General features: G+C 42.1%; 2 protein-coding genes across 39 annotated transcripts in view; one reads left to right on the top strand and one right to left on the bottom strand.

The window, feature by feature from the left end:
* Positions 1 to 3,926, top strand: part of Mapt (microtubule associated protein tau) — a 99,662-nt gene extending 95,736 nt beyond the window's left edge. For all 33 annotated transcript variants that reach the window (XM_085695919.2, XM_085695916.2, XM_085695915.2 and 30 more), the window contains one exon: positions 11 to 3,926. In XM_085695919.2, the coding sequence (XP_085552045.1) occupies positions 11 to 226 (216 nt within the window). In that variant the 3' untranslated portion in view covers positions 227 to 3,926. The remainder of the gene's footprint in view (positions 1 to 10) is intronic.
* A 1,615-nt stretch (positions 3,927 to 5,541) lies between these two features.
* The window catches only part of Kansl1 (KAT8 regulatory NSL complex subunit 1), a 131,087-nt gene continuing 108,673 nt past the window's right edge, over positions 5,542 to 27,955 (bottom strand). For 4 of the 6 annotated variants that reach the window (XM_087909884.1, XM_085695894.2, XM_048445911.3 and 1 more), the window contains 11 exons: positions 26,866 to 26,969; positions 25,199 to 25,394; positions 21,360 to 21,531; positions 15,572 to 15,754; positions 14,903 to 15,091; positions 14,399 to 14,547; positions 9,985 to 10,106; positions 8,883 to 8,940; positions 8,421 to 8,533; positions 7,486 to 7,738; positions 5,542 to 7,236 (listed from right to left, as the gene is read on the bottom strand). In XM_087909884.1, coding sequence (XP_087766010.1) covers positions 7,009 to 7,236; positions 7,486 to 7,738; positions 8,421 to 8,533; positions 8,883 to 8,940; positions 9,985 to 10,106; positions 14,399 to 14,547; positions 14,903 to 15,091; positions 15,572 to 15,754; positions 21,360 to 21,531; positions 25,199 to 25,394; positions 26,866 to 26,969 — 1,767 coding nt within the window. In that variant the 3' untranslated portion in view covers positions 5,542 to 7,008. The remainder of the gene's footprint in view (positions 7,237 to 7,485; positions 7,739 to 8,420; positions 8,534 to 8,882; positions 8,941 to 9,984; positions 10,107 to 14,398; positions 14,548 to 14,902; positions 15,092 to 15,571; positions 15,755 to 21,359; positions 21,532 to 25,198; positions 25,395 to 26,865; positions 26,970 to 27,955) is intronic. The other 2 variants (XM_048445916.3, XM_048445917.3) reach the window with 1 other exon arrangement.

Here is a 27,955-nt window from a genome sequence, read left to right as displayed (position 1 = left end):
CTTCTTGCAGATTGAAACCCACAAGCTGACCTTCCGGGAGAATGCCAAAGCCAAGACAGACCATGGAGCAGAAATTGTGTACAAGTCGCCTGTGGTGTCCGGGGACACATCTCCACGGCACCTCAGCAATGTGTCCTCCACGGGAAGCATCAACATGGTGGACTCCCCACAGCTTGCCACACTAGCTGATGAAGTTTCCGCTTCTTTGGCTAAGCAGGGTTTGTGATCAGGCCCCTGGGGCGGTCAATAACCGTGGAGAGAAGAGAGAGTGAGAGTGTGGAAAAAAAAAAAAAAGAATGATCTGGCCCCTCGCCCTCTGCCCTCCCCGCTGCTCCTCACAGACCGGCTGACCGGCTTGTCACCTAACCTGCTTTTGTGGCTCGGCTTTGGCTCGGGACTTCAAAATCAGTGATGGGAAAAAGAGTAAATTTCATCTTTCCAAATTGATTTGTGGGCTAGTAATAAAATATTTTTTAAGAAAAACATGTAAAAACATGGCCAAACCCAACATTTCCTTGGGCAATTGCTATTGATTCCCTCTACTCCACCCCGCTTTGAGTCTTAGAGGGTGAAGGAGGCTCTGGAGGTTGTTTCTGAGGAGTCTTAAGGGACTAGGGCAACTGATTGCCACAGCCCCACCCTAGGGGCATCAGGGACAGCAGCAGCGACAAAAGATTTGGAACTTGGTATGTTTGTGGAGCTATAGGCAGGCGATGCTAACGTGTGTGGATGTGAAGGGGGGCTGAGGCAGCAAAGGCTGAGAGATGGGTGTCAGAGAGTCAGAGGAGAGAGGGAAGACAGGCTCCTGCCAAGTCACTTGGGAAGAACAGGTAGCCCCAGCCGCCTGCAGCAGCCTTAGAAGGCACAGCTGCCTGTTCGGTAAGGCCCTGGGGAGTATGTGCCCCTTCTGTAGGGCAGCCTATGAGAGAAGGGACAGTGGGCAGAAGGGGGTTAGGCTGGAAGGTGGTACCTTGTTGCTTGGTTCTCTCAAGGCTGACCTTGACACCACAGGGCACTGGTGTATCCCTCCCTCTCTGCAGGGTGGGGGTCCTGAGCCGAGGGGCCTAATTCTCCTCTCACAGAAAACCCTGCTTTACTGAGTTCTGAAGTTTGGAATTGCCGCCATGATTTTGGCCACTTACAGACTTGGGACTTTAGGGCTAACCAGTTCTTCGTAAGGACTTGTGCCTCTTTGGGGACATCCGCCTGTTCTCAAGCTTGGTCCTCTGGCATTTCTGCAGGGTGAGGGATGGAGGAGGGGCGGAAAGGTCTCCCACCCCTCCCACAGCCACTGCAGCCCCTCCACCTGCCCATCACACCCACATGTCTGCCGAGAGCCAGTCACTGCCGTTTTCTCATCCCGTCTCACTGTCCTGAGTGCTTAGTCTCTCCCGCCCCCATCCTGGCCCTGGGTAGATGTGGGTAGTAGTACCTGCTCTACACTAAGAGCTGGAGTCCTGGGAGGGCAAAGATTTGGAGCTCAGTCTCTAGTCCTACGTTCCACAAATCCAACCAGTGTGCCTGGAGATGACCCTGGACACTTTTGTCTGCTTTTTTTTGTTTTGTTTTGTTTTAAACTTTAAATAGTGGTTGCCTCCTAGGCCTGGCCCTCTTCTCGTGTTGAGCTGGAGGCAAGTCAGGTGCCAATGTGTTGGCACCAGTAAGAGCGGACAAGACTCCCAGGGCAGGGCCACATTCCTCTCATCCTTCTCTTCCACCCCAGCTTGTGATTGCTAGCCTCCCAGAGCCCAGCCACCAGTAAGCCCCCGTGCACATAATCAGTCCTCCACACCCCAATTTGGGGAACATACCCCCTGGGAATGTTTTTCCTCCAGTCCCCATGGAAGTGGTGCTGCCTGCCCTGCTGGAGCAGTCAGACATCTTCATAGATACAGCCGTTCCCTCCCCGTCTACACCCTGTGCGTTGTAGTTGGATTTGTCTGTTTGTCTGGGTTCACCAGTGACTATGATAGTGAAAAGAAAGGAAAAAAAGAAAAAAAGAAAAAAAAAAGGACGCATGTATCTTGTAATATTTGTCAAAGGGTTCTAGCTCACCACCAGGAATGGAGGTCCTGGGTATTTCTTGGCTCCACTGGGACTTGGCTCCAGGCCAGTGCAGTACTTCCCTGGTAGGACACCCCATGTTTTGAAAGTTTTCCTTTGCAACTGGGACCTCACAGACACTGGATTGTGACCTTGGAGGTCTCTTAGCTGCCAAGGCCTGAAGCACAGGACCAGCGAGACTCCACCTGTCAGGGAGAGCTTCCTGCTGGCCTGTTTTGCAGAGTGAAGATGGTCCTGCCTAATCACAGCCTCATGTCCCACAGCAGCCCTGAAAGATGGGCTAATAACTACTGCATCCCAAGAGACAAGGGCATCAGTGTCAGCTGCGAGAGCTGTGGCCCTAGAAATCCCATGATTCTCCAGAAGACATCCCTGGGCCCTCTCCAAGCCTCGGCTGCCTCACCACAGGGCTTGGGATGAACTGCCCCACTGAGGAAGGGGGACATCTTAGGAGACTCCCTTGGTGTCCAATGTATCAGCCCACTGACCTTGCACGAGCATCTCCTACAGCTGCAGGGAAGAGGCCTCAGGAGCATAGGAGCCTCAGGCCCAATTCTATCACTTCTGGCTTGTATACAGTTAAGGAGTTAAGAACACACAATGTGGATGGTAGAAGGAAGCAGCCAGCCTTTCCCATTAAAGAACAACCTATGGAGAAGCTCCCGGCTGCTGATAGACTTCCTTGGAAATGACGGGCCCAATGGAGAAAAGGGAAGTGTGGCTTGAAGCACTGTCTCTTCATCATGGCTACCTATTCTGGTTTTTATCTTACTTCCCACTGTCCATTCTGCAGTTTCTATCCTTGAATGGGGACAGTCTTATCTCTTGTAGGGAGATCAACCCCAAAATAATTATTTGGAGTTATCAGGTCAGTGCTGATAGGCAGTTTACAATGAAGTCTGGCTTGTGACTTCAGTGAGGACAATCCCCGAGGGACGCAGCACCTGTCCTTCCTTCCCATGCCTCCCTAGTCCACAGCCAATGTCTTAGGGTGGGCTAGATAGGGTATACCATATACCTGGTTCCTCCAAGCTCTTAATTCACTTTATCAATAGTTCCATTTAAATTGACTTCAATGGTAAGACTGTATCCTGTTTGAGATTGCTTTGTGCTATGGGGGGAGGGGGGAGAAGGAACATGTTAAGATAGTTCACATGGGCAAACGGAAGCCTTGGAGTGTAGCCATCTGTAACCTTCATGATTATGACCACTTGCTAGAGAGAAGTGCTATGGCTTTAGGCTGGAGGCTTGTGACAGGCTTTCCCAAGGCAGAGACAGCCAGCTAGTTCCCTGCCTTCCTAGCCAGGTGTAGCTCCCAGGTTTGTGTAGGAATCTATGAACTACTCTTGCCTGCTGCCTTCTTTTGGCGTCCAGAGTTCACCATCCTGCCTCCTTAAAACCCTGGCTTCCTTCCCTCTAAGTCACTGGCACATCAGTTATCACTTCAGACCCACAGCCCACAACTACTAGCAGTAGCCAAGACCTCTTCCTTTCGTCTGTTCTCCAGTAAAGTAAGTGGGGCCAAGGGCAGAGGTGGTAACCAACTATAGACTGTGGTTTTATGAGCCTCCAAACTTCTCTCTGGCTTCTGGAAGGGTTACTTTGGGCAGTATCTCAGTCTCACCCTCCTGATGGATTGTAGCCTGTGCAGTTACTGTGCTGGGCATGACCTCCAGTGCTTGCAAGTCCTATGATTTCTTTGGTGATTTTGAGGGGGTGGGGGAGGGACATGGAATCATTTTAGCTTAGCTTCCTGTCTGTGAATGTCCATGTAGTGTTATTGTGTTTTAACAAACAATTTACACTGATTGTTGCTGTAAAAGTGAATTTGGAAATAAAGTTATTACTCTGATTAAACAAAATCTCTGTTCATGAGTTCCAAGTACAAGAAAACAAATTTACAAGTTCTTTTCCATTGAGTATTCAGAACAGGAAATGAAAAGTAAAAACCAGACATTAGAGCGGCAGTCTATACTGGAGGTATAGAGTACAGACTTGGTTTATTACCTCTGGCAAACTATCCTCAGACAAGGCTACATTCAATAGTTCCTAGTTCCCAGTTCATTTGAAGCAAAGAAGTTTGGGGTGGGGTGTATGAGATTCCTTATCACTGGAACTTAAGTGTGTGTGTGTGTGTGAAATCTAGGCTAAAGCACACTCAAAAGCTCATGTTGCAAATCCAACATGCATACCCATTTACTGCTGCCATCTTACTATAGATCTGCTAGGGATACAGCAGCGTCTTGCTTGCAACATCTCAATCTCCGCCCCAATTTATTTAGTGCTACAGCATGTGACCAGAGGACTACCTTGGGTGTCTGTCTGTCCACCTTGAGACATTGTTCTCCTGCACATTGTAACATGGAGGGCTGGCTTGCTGGGGTTTCTGTCCCTCCCAGTACCCCAACAGCCAGCAAGCAACAAAGAAAATAACAGAGTCTACATTAGGTTATAAACTGATTGGCCCTTAGCTCTGGCTACTTATTAGTTCTTATGACTTATCTTAACCCATTATTCTTATCTACGTTAGCCATAATGGCTTGGTACCTTTTTCAGCTGGGTTAGTTACATGCTGCCTCTTCGGTGGTCTGCCCAGGAGTGGCTAAGGGAGTTTCCTCCTCCCTAGCCTTATCCTATTCTCATTGCCCCATCTCTACTTCCTGTCTGGTTGACCCACCTATACTTCCTGCCTGGCCAATCAGCGTTTTATTAAAATACATGATTGACAGAATACAGACAATTCTCCTGCACCGGCACATGTGCTATGTTACCTGACTTCCTTGCTGCTAAAAATTCTTGGATCCCAGTCTCCCATCTCACATAGGAACACAAGGATTACAGATGCCTGACTTTAAGCTCAAATTCAGGACCTCACACTGTGCACTTCATCCACTGAACCATCTCCCTGAGTTCTTTGGTAATATGATATGTCAAGGTCATGATAGTCCTTAGATTTCCAATCTCAAAATACTTGTCTTCCGCAGTTCGCTGATGTGCCTGCACTCTGAAGGCAGCTGTTTTAGTCTAGTATATCCTGATGCGTGCAGAAGCAACACAAAAGCAGAAAAATGGAAGAAGAGCTGAGTTTTAGTGAAGGCCCATCTACTCACTGATCCTGTATAAGAGAATCAGGTCCTTAGCCTTCTTAGACAAAATAATTTTCCCCAGGTAGCAAGAACCAACAGATAAATGCAAATTACATACATTTCTTTTGATCACGCCCCTCAAAGTCTGAAGGTGACAAGTAAAAATCCCCATTAAAGGGAAATTTGAAATTCTATACTGCTTACCTCTTAATGGAACAATGAGAGGGAATCAATCATTTTTGCTTCACTTCAGAGCAGATTATCTTTTACCTTAGTAAAACACCCTTCACAACACCTAGCCAGCAAATCTCCAAACCCCAGAGAATGCTTGGGCTGCCACTATTGCCAGGCACACAAAGAATAGGATATCAAGAAAAGCATGACACATGACTTTCTGTATCTTTTTTTTATTATTTTTTTCATTTTCCTTCCTTTTTTTTTTAAGCACTAGTCCGTGCTTTGCGAACAGAATCAAGACATTAACAAAGATCAGCTTCTCTGAAGAAAAGCATTTCTATAGAACAAAGACAGCTACATGTTCGCTGCCATTACACAGCTCAAAGCAGGAAAAGAAAATATTTACAAAATACAAGTTTTTTTAAATTTTTGTCTTTTTTGTTTTTTTTTACAATGCTAAAAGGGTTATTCAGAATTTTCAACCTTATAAATAGAAGAAGCACTTTATGCATAGGGATATGGTGCATTATTGTTGTTTAAAGAAACAATGACAAACCTTTTAACTTGCAAACAAAAAAAAATCACTAATGTTGAAAATTGTGAAAAAACCCCAACCATTAAGCAGTCTGCCTACTATTTTTGTATAATTATAAAATGGCAGAAAAAGAAAATTCCTTTCCCCCTCCCCTTTTTTTGGTGATGTGATTATACATAAGACAGGCACAAGGCTAATAGGAGGTTGGTGGGGAACAATGGAAACCACAGCTAGGACCAGACAGTGTTCCACAGGCAAGGGGAGCAGAGATGAGGGAGTCTAAGTGACTGACAGGGATGTGAAAGAAACAGGGCATGTGATTACTACCCAGTGAAAACATGATACAGAAGTGATGCTGTGTACTCCAGACTTCCTAACTTTTAGGGGTGTGGGAATGGGTTAAGTAGTCCAAACCCTATCTTCATAGATGCTCTGAGTGGAAGGACTAATGTGTCTGTGTGCATGAGCAGGAGAGAAAGATGGGGAAGGGTAGAACGGGTGACCTGAGCAGCTGCAGCAGAGTACAGCAGCCAAAAAGCCAAGACAGACGACCGAATGCAGATGAAACTGAAAATAGGTCTTCAAGGTCCAGGTGACAAGGAGAAACTAGCTGTACTGCTGGCTCAGAGCTCAGTGAGAAGAACTGGCCAACAGAGCCAGCACAAGAAGACCAAGGAGGGGTGCCCAGCTAGAGCTAAGCAGAGCCAAGTCACAGACTGGAGGGAAGGGGTAAGAGCCCAGACTTCTTTTGTTCAATCCCATCCTAACCTAAGGAGACTGTGTTGACTTGGAGCTTTCCACCCATTGCCACCTGGCTGGTCCACCCCACCCCACAGGTGCAAGGGAGAGGGTGCTCATCTAACATTGGGAAGTCCAGTGATCCAACAGTGCTGAGGATATGCAGAACCAGGCCAGCAGGGTTTCTTCCTGAACTTGTCTGCCAACTGGAGGAAGTGCTCAGGTGTGACATGAAAACAAAACAAGAAAACAGAAACAACAAAACCAAACCAACCAAAGGAGGATCTAAATTCCTTAAATTCACTAAAAACTGTGAAAATTCCAGCATATGATGTTTGAATATCAAACGCAGAGATTTCTGAAGCTTTAATGCCAATAGTAGAGTCTATATAGAGTCTCATTTTCTGCTCATCTGTGAGTTGGGCGCTGAGCTGCGACTGCTGCTGTCAGATGCCGACTCTTGAGGGAGACAACAGGAGGTGAGGTGGGCGCCACCTCTGTCTCCCGACCAGTCTTGCTGCCTGAGGTGCGGCGAGTACAGCGTGCTGCCATGTCCTGGGCATCAAACTGCTCCTCACATTCTGCCTGGGGACTGTAAGCCAGAGGGAAGGTACGCCGCTCCCACGGTTGGACAGACTGTAGACAGACAAGATAATCTGGTGATGACGACCTAGTTTCAGCTCATTTCCTGGGCCTTCAAACTTGTGGCCCAGCGTTGATAACCAGACTGTCTACTACTATTGGGAGAAGTTTAAGACTCCTCCCCTCAGGTGGGTACCCAGCACATTTCCAGGGCACTTCAAAACAAGGGAGAGGAAAGCTCTACCTTCAGTATATGCTGCCTCCTCACATACCCTCCCGCCATTTAAAGGAGACATCTCTCACCTGTTCATCTAGCCCCAGCTCTGGCGTGGAGCAACGCGTGTCTTCATTGGCCAAGTGTCGCAGACTGTCCCGAGCCACAGGGGTGAGGGGTGCTGAGAGCAGTTCTGGGCTAATGGGACTTCTAGGAGATTGACCATGGGAGAACTCTGACAGAGAGTGGCTACTACTGACATCAGGAGAAGCAGGCTGTGGGGTAGAAGGGTTGGCACTGCCCAACTGTGGGGTAGTACGGCCGTCTGATGACCTGTAAGACCTACGAATCAAGGAATACACAAGTGAGTACCTAGGTAACAGGCATTTCTTCTGTTTCTTTCTGGGGGGCAAGGGTAGTGAGAAGAGGAGTTATGGGGGGAAAAAAAAGCACCTACACCAAAGCAGTTAAAATTCGAACCAACAGTAATGATGTTCTTCTAAGATTCATTAATTCCATTTGCTTCCACTTTTACTCACATAGGTAGGCATAAAAACACAACACCTAAGAGCTGAGTAACCACAAGTCTAAGAGAAAGTCCTGACTAGAGAATTTACAATAGGGACTAGTTGAGGTTTTGAAAACAAATCAAAGAAAAATAGGCAGATTTCTGCAACCGTCTTTTTAGTTTGTGGGCAGAGGTATTAATGAGCATCAAGTACCATGTTGCAGCATAAGGCATAGAGTAGAAGGACACCTTCTAGGTGAGTTTCTTCTACTGTGGGTTTCAGTAGTCGAACTTAGAGGGTAAGCACTTTGAACCCATTGAGCCATGGGTAATCTCACTATTAAAGGTAAGATTACAAAACCTGTCCTCATCAAAAAGAGGATCATCTTGTGAGGCCTTCTAAATTCCTCCGGCTAAATCACCAGAACAACCAATAGGCCTGGAATCATACTTTCTTTGGCTACCATTCTCCCTCCCTCCCTCAACAGATTCTGGGAATCTGTGCCTGCCCATTACCTGCTGCCCCGACGCTGGGGTGGCACACTTGTGGTCCACAGCCACCTTGCCCTCTCCATCTCCTCACATTTGGCATGGAGGGCAGCAAATGCAGCATCAGAAAGGTCCTCAATCTGCAACAGAACGGTTTCATTAATCTCTTTTCCCCAGGAAGCTAAGGTTATAAAATTCGCAGAATAAATCTAGAACAACTCTCTTTCGATTGTAGACGCTTCTAGTTAGAGAGATAGAAGACATCAAGCTCAAATTTGACACCATTATATCGCTGTCCTGGAACTAGCACTTGTGGACCAGGCTGGCCTTGAATTCACAGGGATTCACTTACCTCTGCCTCCCGAGGGCTGGGATTAAAGGCCTGTGCCACCACCGCCCAGCGATATCCCTGTATCTTAAGGCATTTTGAGTACATGCACCCATGACTGATGTATGTGTTCCTCTAAGACAACATAACTACTGTATTACCTCCTCATTCTCTTCATCAGGACTCCCCTTCAGAGACTGAAGATCAACCTCTCGCCAGCTGAAAAACCCAGGAATTTGAAAAAAAGAAAGAAAATTATGAAACTGTAGGTTATGACTCTCCAACCTCTAAATGAAGCCTCACATGCAAATACCCACAAAGGCCAGAAACATGAGCATCAAGTTGAGGCTGGTAAGACTGTCAAACTCAAGTAAAGCTTTATTTATTAATTTTTTAAAAATTTATTTATTATGTATACAGTATTCTGTCTGCTTGTATGCCTGCAGGCCAGAAGAGGGCACCAGACCTCATTATAGATGGTTGTGAGCCACCATGTGGTTGTTGGGAATTGAACTCAGGACCTTTGGAAGAGCGGGCAATGCTCTTAACTGCTGAACCATCTCTCCAGCCCTCAAGTAAAACTTTAACTGTTTAAATAAACACTACATAGTATCAATAGATTGGTATCATATAGGACAATCAGTCAATCTTATAGGGGCTGGAAATAAAGATTTATAAGAAGTCTGATTTGATATTGGGACAACATGTTCAGTGTTTTAAAACACAGTCTGAGTGGCCTGCCAGGTTGTGACCTTAAGTAGGTGGAGTCATACAATGGAATAAGAGAAGCTATAACTTCACTCCTATCAAGCACCCACCCACCCTGCTCCACTAACTCCCCCACCCTCTTATTTGCTCTTGCTTTTTCAAACAGCAGTCTCACTATGTAGCCCAAGCTGGCCGCAAACCCACTGCAATCCACCCACCTCAGTCTCCCAATTGCTAAGACTATTGATATGAACAATCCATGCCTGTAGCCCAGGCTAGCCTTGAACCTGGCAATGACCATTTAGCCTCAGCCTCCCAAGGTCACAGATTACAGGCATGGGTTACCATGTCTGTTCACCTCCATTTTATTGTTATTTGAAGACCCACTGTGTATTCAGGGGAGCTGGGATTATGAGTGTGGATTCATGCCTGGCCCCAGACTCCTCTTTTAAAAAGAAAACAACTTAGGGATAGAGACTGCTTGGTTAGAAGAGAAAAAGTAGATACAGGACAACAGGAAGAGAGGGAGAGGAGCTGATTAAACAGGGCTTCTACCTTGGAGTAAGGATTTCTTTGTATTGTAGTTTCTCAACACGAGTTGTTGCAGCAACAGACATCGGGATAACAATGTTATTGATATCGAATGAGCTCTCTCCCCTTCTCCTCCTCACTGGCTGCTGTAAGACAAAATTTAAATTTCAAGGGAGGTACAATGCTACAAATTTAAAACCATCAGTCAAATGGCAGGATGATCATGCACACAACACAGGTCCTAGGGTAGCAATGGTCACCACAGTATCTAAACAGATTATCCCTGGCAGCAGAATTTTTGGGGGCAAGGGTAGCAGGTGTTGGCCTCAAGGAGTAAATCCCATTTCACGAAGTTTCCTCTTGAATTGCTAGATTTTACAGGTGGGTGTCCTACATCTAGAGCCAATTTGAGTTCCTATTCCTTCATTCTCCTAATACTCTTTTTTTAAAAAGTATTTATTGATTATGTATACAATATTCTGTCTGCTTTTATGTCTGGAGGCCAGAAGAGGGCACCAGATCTCATTACAGATGGTTGTGAGCCACCATGTGGTTGCTGGGAATTGAACTCAGGACCTTTGGAAAAGCAGGCAATGCTCTTAACCACTGAACCATCTTTCCAGCCCCCAACACTCTTCTTTTAAAATCCTAAAACCCCTGTTCCAGAGCTCGAGAGGGCTGTCATTAAGAGCACTAGTTGTTCTTGGATAGGACTAGGCTTTAGTTTCTAGTACCAACATAGTGGCTCATAACTGTCTGTAACCCCAGTTAGGGAGATGACACCCTTTTCTGACCTCTGCAGCCACATGTAGCAGTGCAAATATATATATATATGCAGGCAAAACACACACACACAATAAAATTAATCTTAAAATCTGTTTTACCCTTTCTCCTTTGTCAACAACTCTGGCTCTTAAACACAATGTTTCCACTCAGTGGTGACCATTTAGATTAAAAGCATTGACTTCTCTCATCAGAAAAGAGGCTCAAAAGGTAGGTCCACCTTAACAAACTATCTTACCTTAAGCTGCCATGAAAACCCTTTCCTCTTGAGGATCTTAACTCTTCAGCTAAGTCTGTACCAACCACCTTCTCAGCCATTACATAACTCTCATCTTCCTTCCTTTCCTTTTTTTTGGTTTTTTGAAACAGGATTTCTCTGTAGCTTTGGAGCCTGTCCTGGAACTAGCTCTTGTAGACCAGGCTGGACTCGAACTCACAGAGATCCGCCTGCCTCTGCCTCCCGAGTGCTGGGATTAAAGGCATGCGCCACCACCTTTCTATCTTTCTACTATGTTGGGAGAAAGAGCAATGGAAGGAAATTGAAAAGAAGGATCCTGTCTATAGCTTCCATCCCCTCCTCCAACAAAAGAAATGTGTTCCACAGAGAGTGGGAGTATTATACCTTTGGGGAAATAAGACTTTCAAGGGTTCAGTAACAAAGGAGAACACCTATGGTAGACAGGACACTAAGAATGAATAAAGCCAGGTATGGTGCTGCACATCTTTAATCCCAGTACTTGGGTGGCAAATTTCTATGAGTTCAAGCTTAGCCTGGTCTACACAGCAAGTTCTAGGAGAGTTAGAGCAACATAGAGAGACCCTGTCTTAAAAGAGTCAGACAGATAGAACGAATAAAGCAAAGAGCCAAATGATCAAATCTTCTAGACAGAAGAAAAACTCTATTAGCTGCTTCTGTCCAGAGAGCAAATACTTTATTCTGAAATAGCCTGTTAACTGTGAGAGGCCATAGGGAAACAGTGGGATGACAAACATGTTGTCATGGCAACAACACAGCTGGAAACACCCAGGAGCCTGTATTCATACTCAAATACCAAGTGTGGTCAGCCCACAAGGGAATGTAAGAAAGATAAACCAACTATTATATCCATCTCCTTGGAAGGTAAGATAATCCCATCATCTTAAAACACTGTAAGAAGCCGGGGTGGTGGTGGTAATCCCAGCACTCGGGAGGTAGAGGCAGGCGGATCTCTGCGAGTTCGAGGTCAGCCTGGCCTACAAGAGCTATTTCCAAGATAGGCACCAAAGCTACAAAGACCCTGTCTCAAAATAAAAAAAAACAAAACAAAAAGACACTGTAAAAATATTAAAAACAACAGGATTTCAGATGGTGCCATGAATGATTTCAGGTCATCATAATTTTCAATTTGCTTCTTTATCAGCAATAGTAGACCATCATTAACCTCACAAATTTTGGGTCATAGGTTAACGAAAATGGTTGAGAATTTTGGAAATCTTGCCTGGTTGAGTCTTGCAAGTTAAGCAATAGTGACTGCATATCCAAAAGCTTATGTCACTATCACGTCTTGGCTGAAATTCCATGACCCACATAAGAAACGAGTCTTGAAGAAGCCTTGGGAGAGATAGCTTTCTATCTTGGTCAAGAATGAAACTCCTGCTACAAACAGCTATGAATGTTCCCAAAGCACCTCAGGCCTCTGGGCTGTAACCTTCTCTCTTAAACACTCATTCTGCTAGCACTCACTCAACTCAACTTAACTACCTTTTCCAATTTAGAGTCAGAAAAGGGGGGAGGGTGGCAACATTGAGAATATTAAGTCATTTCTAAACCTTGTTTCACAACAGAAAGAAACAGGAGGACTCAGCCTAATCCTCCCAAAGTGCTGCCATACCTACTCTCTAAATTTTTCTAAGGATTTTTTTTAAAAAAAGTCACTGGATTTCAAGACACACACAAAACAAACACAATTTGTTTAAAGACCACTAAGATGATTTTAGTACAAGTAACAACTACTGTGAAGCACAGCTACAAACACCCTGAAAGACCCTATCTTGCCCACTTTGACCAGTTACCACCTAGCTTCTCAATCTAAATCTGGCATATCACTCTGCTTAATGTAAGAATCCTGATTCTCTGAATAAATGAAGCAATCAGAACCTGAAGGAGCTGGGTGTGGTGGTGCATGTCTTTAACCCCAAAACTTAGGAGGCAGAGGCAAGAGGATTTCTGTAAGTTAGACCAGTAAAATACAGATAGCCAGGATTACATAGAGAAACCTTGCCTCAAAAGAAAGAGCCTAAAAGATTAGCACAATGGCGTACATAAAATTGTACTTAATAAAGTTAAATTCCAAGTGATCTAGTTCTAAGTCAACACTCCCCAGACTTATCAGGGCTGACAGATGTATAAAAGAATGCTGACTTACCAAGTCCTAGACCTTAGAGTTCAATTTATCTTTTTTAAAAAAATAAGAATTATTCTCTATCATCAGATTATGTGAAACTCTTTCCTAATGTTTGGCTGAGTGTGGCAGTAATACTACACACCTATTCAGACAAAGTCTGTGAGTGGAAAAGGTGAAGGAAGGTTTTTTGGAAAGGACAGCCTGACTTGTAAAAGCAAAGAACAATATGAGTTTGTACCTCATTCCAAGAGTTTAGCGAGCACATTTTGTGAGCTTAGAGCTTCTACAACATCTCTTTTCTCAGGCCAAGGCTGTGTGGTGTCCTGGTGAGAGCGCTGACTCTGAAGTCAGACTACAAGGGTTTGAATCACAATCACAACCCTCACAAACTGCCCTTTACCTTGTGAAATACACTCAACCCTGTGCAACCTTAGTTTTCATGTCCACAAAAATCAGGATTCATAATACTATCTATTTATCAAAGGACATTGTAGGATTAAATGGGATGGCATGTATGAACACTGATCCTTTTGCCTCATCTTCCTGAGTGCTAGAATTATAGACCTGTGACATCAAGTCCAGTAGTAGAATGTTCAGTAAACATAACAGTACCAGAATTTAATATTACTAATATAGTTACACTTGTTATTGTTATTATTATAAAAGGGATGCTTGGATAACTATACTTAGCTGCTACATATATGTGTTTAATTACACTATGTTTGCTTTGGCTAAGCAAACAGATTCCTGAAAGGGATTTGGTGGTGTACAAGGTGAGTATGCCTTAAATGACCTTCCATTATGCCATAGTAACCTGCTGCATCCTACTTCTGCTGTATACATCTGAAAAAGCATGAATTCTGCCTTCTCCCTTCTACCATCACTGTTCATTCTTAAGTATCCTACTGCCATTCATCAATAGAAGAAACAAGGAACTGCTGTCTTGAATGCCTTAAAAGAATAGGGCCATGGTATTCAAGTTCAAAGTGAAGTGGATCCTAAACAATCACAAAGCACCTTCAGAGAATCTGTCTCTAGAACAAAGGTCTAGACCTTCTAACAATGCCCTAGTACTACTTTCCTGGAAAAAATAAAAATCAACCATCAGCAACAAAACCCACACCCATGCCTCTATGTGATTCGTTTTTACTATGAAAAGCCCAGAAACTTAGCAGATGGTCAAGTCAACCACACTCTACACTGGTCTCTAGAGTTATTATGAGTGCCCTGTAATCTGTAAAATGTCCTATCAACTCCACACAGGTACTTACTGATGTGCTGGCTGCAACCTGTGAGCCAGAGTTGGTAGGTGTGGAGGTGTCTGATGAGGTGGAGAGTTGTCTCACCAGGGGGCTGTGTGATGGATGGTGGGTAGCGGTCAAGTAGCTTGAACTGCTCATGTCTGTGTGATGCTTCAACACTGCAGAAGTCAACAGAAAGGAGAGGAATACACTGCTAAATGGATATTGTAACCAGTTCTACTTCCAACATGTTAGGAATGCCAGCAATGCATACTAAAGGCAAAAAAAAAAAAAACCCAAAAAACAACAACACACAACGGTTTTTTATAGCCTAGAGGATAAAAAGCTGCAGCAACTAGTTGATGTTGTAGCAGTAAGATGTGACCTGCATTTAGAAGCAATAGTGCCCCGTGCTGTGCCTTTCTAGCAAGTAATGGTCAAAGCTTGGGGTAGGGGGTTTTAAGAGAAGCTTGGGCTGTCCCAGAAAGCTCTGAGCAAGTGCCAATGCAGGTAGAGGTGTCGGCCTGGCCCTACCTTCACTTCTCTCAGATGAATGGTCTCGCAATCTCATTTTGCTGTGGTTTGGGTCATGTACTGGTGGCGGCAGATTGAGCAAGCGCTCTGCTTTTGGAGCTGTCACTCGCTCCACCATGGGCACAGTCCCCACATCGTCTAAGTGCTGCCTGTGGGTCCTGTCAGGCCGGGTTTGGTGATGGGACAGCTCTGAAGAGGGGAACAAAAAAGAGCTGTGAAGTACATTCACTCAAATCTTATTTGAGTTCTGAGCTCTTCAGTTCTTAGGCCAATGCTATATATCCAGGGCAGCATCATAGTCTTTGGGATTCAACCTTCTAGTTAATGGCACAATAGCTAAGACAGGGACAGGGAGTCACAAACAGAAATGTTAACACCAAGGCTTCATTCATAAGTCAACCTGCCCATAGGTGGACACAGTATGTTACTACTGGCTGTTTACTGACCATTTGGGGTTTTACTTGTTTGAAATAAGTTTCTAAAGTCTATCTGAGAGCATCCAAACCAAACAGATAGGGTGGATAAGCTGTGAGCTGAATTTGTACTAGGTGACTAAAAGCTTTTCCAATCCCAGAATACTGGCATAGCAGACCAGTAACCAGAGAATATAAAAGGTATAAAATACAGCAGTAGTGATTCCAGAGGACTTCTTAGTTCCCTAAAACTTACTGGCTGTTGTAAGGAAGGAGTTGACCAACTTATGCCTGTCTTTACGAACTGGATCTGACAGACTGCATGGCATGGGTGCTCTGTGCTTAAGAGAAAACTTTTTGGTAGGTTTGATCTTGTCAAAAGGCTTGTTTTGCCACTGAGACTTCAACATGCTCTGGAAGTGCAGGCTTGTGGGAACATCTGTAAGAAACACAAAACATCGTAGGTTAGTCCAAGAACCTGGCCTCTGGGCTCCTCTCTCATTGAAGGGTGTCTGGTCACTGACTCACCAGGTCAATATACCCCAGTCAAACAACTCTTTAGCTTAGCAAAACCAGGGGATATCATATGGAAGACCCATTTATGTGAACTTTATTGATTTATACATAAGTAAATAATGTTACTACCTTGGCCTTTTATCTACAAGTTCTGGTAGAGGTAAAAATATTATAATTTTTTTGTTATATTGATGGGGGACTTCGCTTCCCATGTTGATCTTATTGATATGGCAGACTTTGAACATCCTATTTCAATTCATATATTTAAACCTACTTCATTCTATGTAGGTACACAGGGGTCCCGTGAGCTAGAACCCATACCTAACACTGCTGATGTAGCCAAGAACCTGAAACTACATAGATTATAAACCCCTAATCGTAGTAGGGGAAAACCTACTATTTTGCTAAAGAAATATATCAATGAAATGATTCCTAATGACATACTGTTATATCCATAGATCAGAACATCATTCAACCCTCATCAGAGAAGCTACTTCTTGTAATTGATAGTAAATAACACAGAGGCCCATATTTGGAGAATGTGATGAGAGAGATTTTAGGGCACTAAGACCTAAATATGTCTTTATCAAACTCTTCTTCCCTCAAATATCTAAGAAGAAGAGAGCACAAAAAGATTCTGAGCATCAAAAGTGGTATACAATTTCAAGCAAACAGCATTTTCCAGACACAACAGGATCAATGTGACCTCAGAGACTGTGATCGCATACATAAGACCTATACAGGTTCAAACTAGACAAAACTGCAGTACTGGAAAGCAGAAGCAGAAAACAAGGTCCCACTTCTAAGCAAAAAGCTATTTGTAGTTGATACCCTCTGAGAAAGAAAAAAAAAATCAAGTTTTTAACCAATGGAGTGTCACTGGTGTATCAACCACAACTCATGGCAGGCCCCATACCCCAGAGTAGTTGGTCAATACAAAAATGGACTTCATGTTTTTATGTGTGCTTTTTATTTTGTTCTATAATTTCTAATTTATTGATTTGTTTGGATTTATTTCTTTTATGTATATGAGTGTTCTACCTGCATGCATACCATTATTCTAGAAGAGGGCATTAGATCCACCATCATATGGTCGCAGAGAATTGAACTCAGAACCTCTGGAAGAGCAGCCTTAACCACTCAACCACTGAGTCTTCTCACCAGCCCTGGATTTTCATTTTCTTTTTCTTTTTTTTTAAAGTTATAAACGGATTGGCCCATTAGCTCCATTTTTTTTTTTTTTGAGAGAGAGGGAGAGAAAAAACATGAAGTTAGTTGGGTATGAAGATGGGGAGGACCTAGAAAAAGTTGGAAAGAGGCAAGACCATAACTAAAATGTATCCTATTGGGAAAAAAATTTTAGTGCCATGCTTTTTACTCCCAGTACTCAGGAGGCAGAGGCAGGGAATCTTTGTGAGTTTGAGGCTTTCCTGGACTATAGAACAAGTTCTAGGACAGCCAAGGATACACAGAGTACCCCTCTTTCAAAAATCAAAAACACACGAAGAATTTTAATAAAAAAATTATAAATTCCAGGGTAAAAGGTTATTTTCTTTGTAATATTCACCACTAAAACATGGAAAAAATTGTTCAGCTGTCTTAGGGTGAAGGTAAAACTATATAACATGTAATCACTGAGCCAGGAAGTGGTAGGTAGCACATGTCTCTAACACCAGCACTCAGAAAGGCAGAGGATCTCTGTGAGTTTGAGGCCAGCCTGGTCTTCAGAATGTATGTCATCTGACTACAGTCTCTGGTCTATTTCCACTTTATTTTTTGTCTGCGACAGTATCTCATGGTTTAGTCTTGGCTGGCCTAAATCCCACAGAAATCTGACTGCCTTTGCTTCCCAACTGCTGGGATTAAAGGCTTGTGTCACCAACCCCAGTTCACATGGGGAAGGAATTTAGTGCTTCATCCATGCTAGGCAAGTGCTATACCAATTGAGCTATATCCCAAGCCCCTGTATAAATGCCATTTTAACTGTACTCACGAATTAAAAAAAAAAATTATAGCCCTCTTCCATCATTGCTAAAACTAAAAACAGGCCACTTTTAGTGGTACAATTAAAAAATTTATTTCTTAAATGAAGGTAAAAGGGTCAATGCTATATAGTTCAGTTGCAGAGTACTTTTCTAGGATGTACAAAATCCTGGATTTGATTCAAAGCAAACAGACAGACAGACAGACACATAAACACACACAGGGATGGAAAAGTGAAGTGAGGGATGGAAGATAAGACAAATGGGGGGATGGAAGACAAATGGGACAAGGAGAGGGGAGAAGAGGAATTCATCCATTATAACTCCCTATTCTATGTCCTAAAATAAATACACCAAACAGCTGAATGTGATGGTGCATGCCTATTAATCCCAGGATTTGGGAAGCAGAGACAGAAGTACTGTTTCAAGCTCAAGGTTAGCTAAGACTACATATAGTGATATCTCAAAACAATACAATGTAAAACAGACTCACTTGCCAGAACTTTACTGTATTTTTTTTAATAGCTTCTATAAAAGAATGAGCAGAAACTTGTTAAATTCCCCAAATGGTGGACAATACAAGTCCCTAGACATTGTTGATTTGAGTATACATACTAACTGGTAGTTATCCTAGGACATGGGAAGAACCAAAAAAATCTAAACATGTGCTGAGGCTGTAGCTCAGTTGTAGAGTGCTTGCCTATACACACAAGGTCCTGGGCTTAAAAACAAGTACTGAAAATCAAAAAATGTTGGGCATGTAGTGCTCATCTGTATAATCCCAGTACTTAGGAGGAAAGGAAAGAGGGGCGATCACTAGTATGAGGCCAGCCTGGATACACATTATGATACTCTGCCACAAAAAAAAAAAAAAAGAAAAGAAAAGAAAAACCGCAATAAGATGGTCCACTTTCCATTTATATAAGATTAAAGTGCTATAATCAAAGAAGGTATAGTACTTTACCAGGTAAATAAAAGGAAAATACAAATTCATTATTAACATTATCTTAAATTACTACTTCCTCAAAAAGAAACGTGACTAGAGACTGCACCTTCAGTTCACCAAGTTCTGATATGCTGTGGTCATAAGTCTGCTATTAGAGTATTTTGCAAAGCTCTCTTCCTCCTCCTGCTGGAAAGCCACAGTTCTCTCAAGTACACACATTGGTAGTTTCCCACAAAACGGCATTTTCATCGCTCCTTTTGACTTTTGTTGTTGTTGTTGTTTTAAGAAACAGGGTCTCACTTCTTAGCCTTGGCTGGCCTTGAACTCACAAAGACCTGTTTGCACTCTGAGTGCTGGGATTGTGAACAGCAGCTCACCTTTTTTTTTAAAAAAAAAAAAAACAAACCAAAAAAACCAAAAAAAAACCTTTCTCAGTCATTTGACGTGGGATCTTACTGCAGTATAGAACTTGTTATGCCTATCAGGTGAGCTTCAATCGCAACTCATGGCAATTTCTCTGCTTTTCTGCCCCCAACCCAGGTGCTGTGATTTTAAGTGTACACCATCATATCTGGCCCTTTTATTTTAAGACAGAACCTATGTTACCAGCAGAATTCCTGTCTTAGCTTCCCCTAAATAGATCGTATGCTTGCATCATGGGGTCCAAATCAATCCCCCCTTCCCCGGCTGGCCACGGGGTTTCTCTGTGTAGCTCTGCCTATCCTGGAACTAGCTCTGTAGACAAGCCTGGTCTCTTTAACTCAAAGATATTCACCTGTTCTCAACCTCCTGGAAATGAGATTAAAGTCCAGGCTAAAAACATTCCTTCTTTGTCTGGTTTTGGTTCTTTCTCCTAAGGGCTGGGATTAAAGGCATGTACAATCATTGCCTGATTTTTGGCTCAGTTTGATTTCGTTTACCCCACCCCCTTTCTTCCTTCTTCCTTCAGTTTGATTTTGTTTACCCCACCCCTTCCTCCCTTCCTCCCTTCCTCCCTTCCTCCCTTCCTCCCTTCCTCCCTTCCTCCCTCCCTCCCTCCCTCCCTCCCTCCCTCCCTCCCTCCCTCCCTCCCTCCCTCCCTCCCTCCCTCCCTCCCTTCCTTCCTTCCTTCCTTCCTTCCTTCCTTCCTTCCTTTCCCCTAAGACAGGGTTTCTCTGTGTAGCACTGGCTGTCCTGGAAATGGCTTTCTACACCTGGGTGGCCTCAAACTCAAAAGAGATCTGTCTGCCTCTGCCTACCAAGCACTAAGAATAAAGGTGTGTGTCATGCCTAAAATGTGCTGAAGGTGGAAGACAACACAAAATTTCAGGATAAAGATTGTGATCCTAACAACTCTTATGAACTGATTAGGAAACAATAAAATTACTATTTATTTTTGTTATACAAGGCCACAGAACAGCTACCACTAAGCTTCTAAGTGTAGAGGGGGAACCTCAATAGACACTCATCCAATGTGTGATACACATATCTGTAATTCCAGCATTCTGGATGCATAGGCAGGAGGATCAGGAGTTTAAAAGTCATGCTTGGCTACACAGTGAATTTGAGGCCAATACAGAATACATGAGACCCCAATTCACACTCTGCTCCTAAGTGAGGAGTATGGCTTAGTAAGAATGTAACCATCCATAAAAAACTTAAAGGTGTCAAACAATACTAATCTTGCCGGGCGGTGGTGGTGAACGCCTTTAATCCCAGCATTCTCTGAGTTCGAGGCCAGTCTGGTATACAAGAGTAGAGCTAGTTTCGGACAGGCACCAAAGCTACAGAGAAACCTTATTTCGAAAAAAATCAAACAACAACAAAAAACAATCCTAATCTTATTAAAAAAAAAAAAAAGAGCAAAGCATGGTGGCACCTCTCTTTAATCCCAGCACTCTGGAGCAAATGCAGGCAGTGAGCTCAAGACCCAAAGTAGGTACTGAGAACCAAACTCAGGATCTTTGTAAGAGCAAAACAGCTCTTTACCACGAAGTCATCTCTCTAGATTTTTCTTTGATTTTATGTTATTATTTATATATGTAGCCAGTGTACAACATGTACACCTAGTACTCATGGAGGCCAGAAGAGGGTGTTGGATTCTCTGGAAATTGAAGTCATCGACAGTTGTGAGCCACCATATGGGTGCTGGGAAACAAACTAGGGTCCTTTGGAAGAGTAGCCAGGGCTCTTCTCAACTGATAAGTAAATTTCAATCCCTTACTTTTTATTTTAAATATTTATTTTTATTTTACTTTTATTAATGTTTTGACTGTATGTATAAATGAACACTACGTGCATTCAGTGCCCTCAGAAGCTAGAAAAGACACCCTGGAAATGGAGTTATAGATGGCTGGGAATCAAACCTAGGTCCTCTTCAAGAGAGCACGTGTTCTTAACCTCTGAGTCACTGCTCCAGTCCCTTCATATATAACCCCCCTGGTCAAAAGATGACTTATGGAAGATGCTCTTTCCTATTGAATCACAGGTCAAACAGCAAAATTCTGACAAGTTTTTGATGATAGAAAGGGATACTGAGTATCTGACATCACTAATTTTCTTTCATCTGGAACCCTATCAGATCTCACTGGTTAGACTTTAAATCCTGATGTCTTTCTTACCATCTGGAAATGCTAGAACAGGGTGAACACAAGAATCCAACTGAGAAAGACGTTCCAACAGAGGGGCTTCATAGTGAATTTCAGGAGGCATGGTGTTTATGCTGCCTGAACCACACAGAGCACAAGAGGGATTGATATCACAGCCAGAGCGGGTGTTGCTGTTCCGGTTAACCTGTGAAAAGCAAAACAAAATTGACACTTTGTTCTAATATAAATCTAACATCCTTGCTGGATATTGGCACACACTTTTAGTCCCAAATCACCTAGATCTCTCAAACTGTCCTCCACTTTCAAAAAACAAGACACAATTCATGACTAATGAAAATAAAACATGCACGTTGAATGATCCCATTCAAAATTTTTATATTAGATTAATTCCAAAGATACATTATTTTCTTTAAACTTCCTTTACATATATAGAACAAGATAGAGTTAAATGAAAGTACCCCAGAGACTTAATTATTTAAAATCACAAGCTTTTTTCTTTTACATTTTTAGGCTTTGAGACAAAAAACTGAGATGTCTAATACAGAATCCCTACAATCTTGTGCTACAAAGAACAAGCCTGGCACTAGCCAAGCATGATTCATAACGTCATCTAGGCAACACCCAATCTGCAAGATTATGCCTGGGGAATGGCACTGTGAAGAGGAATGCTAGAAAAAAAGACTAGTTATCATAATAAAATAAAACAGGAACACCAAAACTGTACTCCAAACTGTCATCTCTCTTCCCCCCCTTCTCAGAATTCACAGAAATGATCTCATCTTAGTTTTCCCCATTGAATGCTGGCTTCTATTATTTTTTGAGACAGGGTTGCATTTTGTTTCCCAGATTGGCCTTAAATAGCCACAAATCCCTTATTCTCCTATATGTGCACCACACCTGGCTTATAATTATTATGTCTCTTCTGTTTCCCTTTCTGAAGAAGTGAAGAGGATGTCTCAGGTAGTCAAAGCTGACCTCCTGATGCTGCTACTTCTACCACCCAAATGCTGAGAGCCAGTCGTGTGTGTGTGTGTGTCTGTGACAGAGAGAGAGAGAGAGAGAGAGAGAGAGAGAGAGAGAGAGAGAGAGAGAGAGAGAGAGAGACTGTCTGTCTTTGGAAGTGCTCAACGTTCCCTTTACCCCTAAGTAACTGGATCAGTGCCCCATAACTATACTCACAGCCCCTTCAAAGATATGTCTTCGGTATGTTTTTTATGGACTTGGAAAAAAAATATTTAAGAACAACGTAGTCTTTATCAACATTCTACAACTGCTTCTGTCTGAATATAGGTTGCACAGAGGATCTAAATACAAAGAAAGCCTCCTGATTAGGTTGGGTAAATTGAAGGGGAAAATTCTAGTAAGTTTCAATGGTCAACGCTACTAAAAATGATACTGAATACATTTATGTAAACACAATTACTGTTTCAAGACAAAATTATTCATCCTACTCAGTTAATCAGGGCTTCAAGATTGTAACTAATCAAACAACCAAAAACCTTAAACAAAATACAAAACCAAATCAACCAATGAACTAACCAGTCACCAATACATCTCTCAATTAAAATAAAAGACTTTCAGAAAAAAAACAAAAGCTAAAGTGATGGTTGACCAGTTAAGAGCAATGGTTGCTCTTCCAGAGACCTAAGTTCAGTTCCATATAAATACCATTAAAAATCTATTACATTGACATAACCTTTAAGCATGTGAATGTTGGGAATTGAACCCAGGTTCTTTTAACCCAAGCCACCTTTGTAGTACCCATAGAACTTTTTAAACAACAACAACAAAAAGAATTAAAATCATTGTGTATGTTAGGTCAGAGCACAACTTTTATGAGTGATCTCTTTTTCCACTATGTAGGATCCAGGGTTCAAAATAAAGTAGTTATGCTTGATGGCAAAAAGCTTTATCTGTGTTATTTATTTAGGTTTTTTTTTTTTTTTGGGAGCCTGTCCTTGAACTCATTCTGTAGACCAGGCTGGCCTCAAATTCACTTGCCTCTGCGTTCTGAGTGCTGGGATTATAGGATTACTACTGTTATGTCCCTTTTCAGTTCTCATTCTCTTTTCTAATTCACCCCCAATATCTAGATTGGGGCTCAAAAATAAATCTTTGGATTTATATTCAAATAAATAGTTTGTGATACATCCTGTCAATTTTAAAAATTAAAATCTAAGAGGCTAAAATTCAAAACAATAGTCCTGGAATTCAAGACCTTTTATACTTTATAATTTATCGTTAAGTCTCATTTTAGAATATTTCCAACAAGTTTATTTTACTGAAACCTTTGTTCTAAGCGCAGTATTAAGATCTACAAACGATAGACATGTACACAAAACATCCACACACATAAAGTGAAAATAAATCTAAAAATAAGAACGCCAAAAGTATCAAAACATGGTACAGTCCTGTTATCTCTCAGCAATCCAGTAGGCTGAGGCAGGAGAACCACAAATTCATGAGTAAGAATTTTCATTTTTATCTAGAATTGTATCATCAATACCTAGAACAGACAGCTCAAAGTTCAACAAAAATTTTACAAAGGAGTAAATGTATTAGAACAAAAGAATTGGGGCTTGAGAGATGGCTCAGAGGTTAAGAGCATTGCCTGCTCTTCCAAAGGTCCTGAGTTCAATTCCCAACAACCACATGGTGGCTCACAACCATCTGTAATGGGGTCTGGTGACCTCTTCTGGCCTGCAGGCATACACACAGACAAAATATTATGTAATAAATAAATAAATAAATGTTTTTTAAGAAAGAACAAAAGAATTCAAAAAGGAAAAAAAACTTTGTCCTAGTAACTTACTAGCCAGATACTCCAATATACATATTACATGGATTTTATAAGTTTCAGAAATAAACCCTGCTATTCAAAGAATAAATAATCAAAAGCTTATCACAATTATGTAGTCACCTCCATTTTCTGTGAGCATGAACATATATTAGTAGCAGAAATAGAAACTGTATTGGAAGCCGGGCAAGGTAGCATATGACTTCATTTTCAGACCTAGGAAGTAAAGGTAGGAGGTCTAGGAGTTTAAGACTGGCCTGAGCCAAACTAACAGATACTGTCTCAAGAGCACAAAGAAAGCAGCGAAGAACAAAGGAAGAAAGGAGGGTTGAAGAAAATAGCAAGGAAAAGAAATTGTAATGATTCTTTTTTGAAAGGAAGTCTCTGTAGTGGGATAGATGGCTCAGCAGTTAAGAGTATGTTCAGTTTTCAGCACCGAGGAGGGTGATTTACAACCATCTATACCCAAGCCCAAAGGGATCCTTCATCCATTTCTGATCTGAGTACACCAGGCAACACACAAGGCACACATACTAATATACACACTATTAAACAAAATGCGTTCTTGTCTCCAAATGAAAAGGTAGGAGGAAGGAGCTAGAAATGGCTCGATGGTTAAGAGGGCATACTGCTCCACATTTGGTTAACACTGTTTATTTCAGCAAAAACAGTACAGGTGAGAAACAGAGGTGTTCACGGCAGCACTTAAACTTCCAGAGTCTCTTCCATTTTGTTTCAAAACTCAAGCACGGAGTTTTCAAATATGGCTACAGTCATCTAAGAGCTTTTTAAAAAACAAGAACTCCCAATGAACAAAGTGTAATTATACACGTGAAACTGCCACATCAAACATGGCATGCTAACTCAAAAATTAAAAAAGAAAAATAATTTCAATCCTAACTCCAAACCAACTAAACCAAGCTCTAGGGAGGAGTAGGTTTAGGATCTTAGTACTTTTTTAAGGATCTCAAGAAACCTTGGGGGCTAATCTACTTTGAAAAGCATTAGGTAAATGGAGTGAGGTTGAGAAGAGACTGATATTGCGAGTACTCACCTTCTTAGAAAGAGGAACAATGCTGCTGGGCCTAACAAGCCTCCGCTTCTTACAGTTCACTACAGGCCTTGTTCGGGCTGCCACACAGGTGCCATCAGATGATGAAGAAACTAAATTCAGCCGTTGCTTTTTATGTAATTGTTCCTCAGCATCAGAGCTGTCACCTGGAACATGGTCCGCCAGGACAGGCTGAAGACTACAAAAAAGGAGGAAGACACATTTCAAAACACAGAAAAAACAAAACCTCTAATGTGGGCTCCATTTCCTGACTTTCAAATGTTCAAAGACACAATCAGGCCTTCTTTTACAGGAGCAGGTCAACTCTGAATGAGAGCGCACACTTATCTCTGTGTGCGCCTACTCATGAGGCTCTCGGTGCACAACACCTATCACGTCTGAACAGTGCAAAAGTCAATAAGCAAACTCAAGTATTCATTGTTAGCGTTTCTCCCATAACAGAAATATGTCTAACAAAAACTATAGAAAAAAATTATAATTGGTAAGAAAGCAATTTTGCAAATTTGTGGGTTTTTTTTTTTTTTTTGAGATAGGGTTTCCCTGTGTAATAGCTCTGGCCGTCCTGGAACTCACTTTGTAGGCTAAGTTGGCCTCGAACTCACAGAGATCCTTCTATCTCTGCCTCCGAGTGCTGGGATTAAAAGCAAAGACCACAATGAACCAGCGAATTTTGCAAACATTAATGAACAGTGTTAAAAACAGTTCTCCTGGGGTTGGAGAGATAGCTCAGTGGTTAAGAGCAATAGCTACTCTTCCAGAAAACCCGGGTTCATTCCCAGCACTCACATAGCAGCTCACAACTGCCTGTAATTCCAGCTCCAGGGAACCCAACACCCATGGCAAAACACCATATATATATATATATATATATATATATATATATATATATATATATATATTCTCTTGTGATAATGAATTCTAATGATAAATAATATTTTATTCACATGCACAGGGAACTTAGTAACCTTCACATAATTTAACTGTAGGACTTTGTTGACTTCATAACCAGTTAGACAATGGTAGGTACAAAGGATTACATACACATACTAAATAAAATAACTTGGTATTGGAAGGTAGACACAGGTTGATCTTTGAGTTCGAGTCTACAGAGTGAGTTCCAGGCCAATCAGGGCTACAGAGAAACCCTGTCTAAAGAGAAAATACAAAAAAACAAAAACCTTGGGCATAGTATAAGACACACAAAGTATTACTCAATAACAGGGTTTCTTTAGTCAGCCCTGGCTGGGAATAACTAGGCACTCATAATTCATTTTTTTGTGCATTTTTTTAAAAACTGATTTTATTGAGCCATATATTTCCCCCCCCTTTTTATTCCCTAAATTCAACTTTTTTATTTTTTGAGACAGGGTTTCTCTATGTATCTTTGGAGCCTGTCCATTTTGTAGACCAACCTGGCCTTGAACTCAGACGTCTGCCTGCCTCTGCGTCTTGAGTGCTGGGATTTAAAGGTATGCATTACCAACACCTGTCCCCCCCAATTTCTTTAGTCCAATCTGGCCTTGAACTCGTGATCCTCCCACTTCCGCCTCTTTCACCAAATCCTACTGGCATGTGCCACCACAACCAGCCAAATTCAACTTTTACATACATGGGCATTAAGCGTGAGAAGTAAAGGAGACAAAAATTACCTGTTAACAACCCCATTGACAGGTCTCAGTGCTCCACATGATTTGGTAGACAAGGACTCCGAAATATGACTATGGTTTTCTGAAGGCTGAGAAACAGACTCAATCTGAGTAAAGAAAAGAAATACAAAACACATTAGCACTAACCCCTGAATTTCACTGAAATCTCTGACATGGAACTTGAAAAACAAAACTTTTATGACTTAGATAAAATAATTAAAGAAATAGCTCTGGAGAAAAGAGGAACCTAAATATTTACCAGATTACATAATGACAGAGGAAGAACTTCAATATAATTCTGTGGAACAAAAGTGTAGCCAAACAATTATACAGTAACATAACTCTCCCAAAAAGGGTAAAACAGTAACGCAGCATCAAAACAGTAACACAGCATCTTCTCAATGATAAATAGCATAGGTTTGGGTTTTAGTTCTTTAATATATTGTTTGGGGTCTGTGTGTGCCCTCGCCTGTGTGTGGAGGTCAAAAGACAACTTCATGGAGTTGGTTCTCTCCTTTCCAACTTTATAGAGGTAAAGAGGAGTGAACTTAGGCCACCAGGCTTTTGTAGCAATTGCCTTTACCAGCTGAGTCATCTTGTCAGCCTGATACTCAAGAAGAGTTTTAAATAAAATCAGTAAATAGCTACATACCCATTCCTACAAACTGGCACTTTGGCCAGGAAGTTATCCTAAATGAAGGTGGAAGATTGAAAATTCCACTCTCACTAAATTATCTGCTGCTAGCAGTTTAATTTTAAAATGAGGCCACACAACTCACTGCACTTTCCTATTTGTGGATTGATCATTAAAGAAAATCTACACAACGGTGATAGCTCACGCCTTTAATCCCAGCAGAGGTCGGTGAATCTCTGAGAGTTCAAGATCAGCCTGGTCTACAGAGCTAGTGCCAGGACAAGTCTCCAAAGCTACAGAGGAACCCTGTCTCAAAAAACGAAAACAAACAAACAAAGGAAAGAAAATCTACACAACTGTGTGTCCTCAAGCTCTACACAGCTGAGGATGACATTGAGCTTCTATCTATATAACCCCCTCCCCGTTGTGGTCTATGCTCGGCTAATATGGTGTTAGCAA

Source organism: Myodes glareolus, chromosome 9 (genome assembly GCF_982192425.1).
Source record: "Myodes glareolus chromosome 9, mMyoGla1.1, whole genome shotgun sequence".
In the NCBI taxonomy this organism is placed as follows: domain Eukaryota; kingdom Metazoa; phylum Chordata; class Mammalia; order Rodentia; family Cricetidae; genus Myodes; species Myodes glareolus.
Note: the sequence above shows the minus strand (reverse complement) of the source record. Positions and strands in the feature narration are given on the sequence as shown.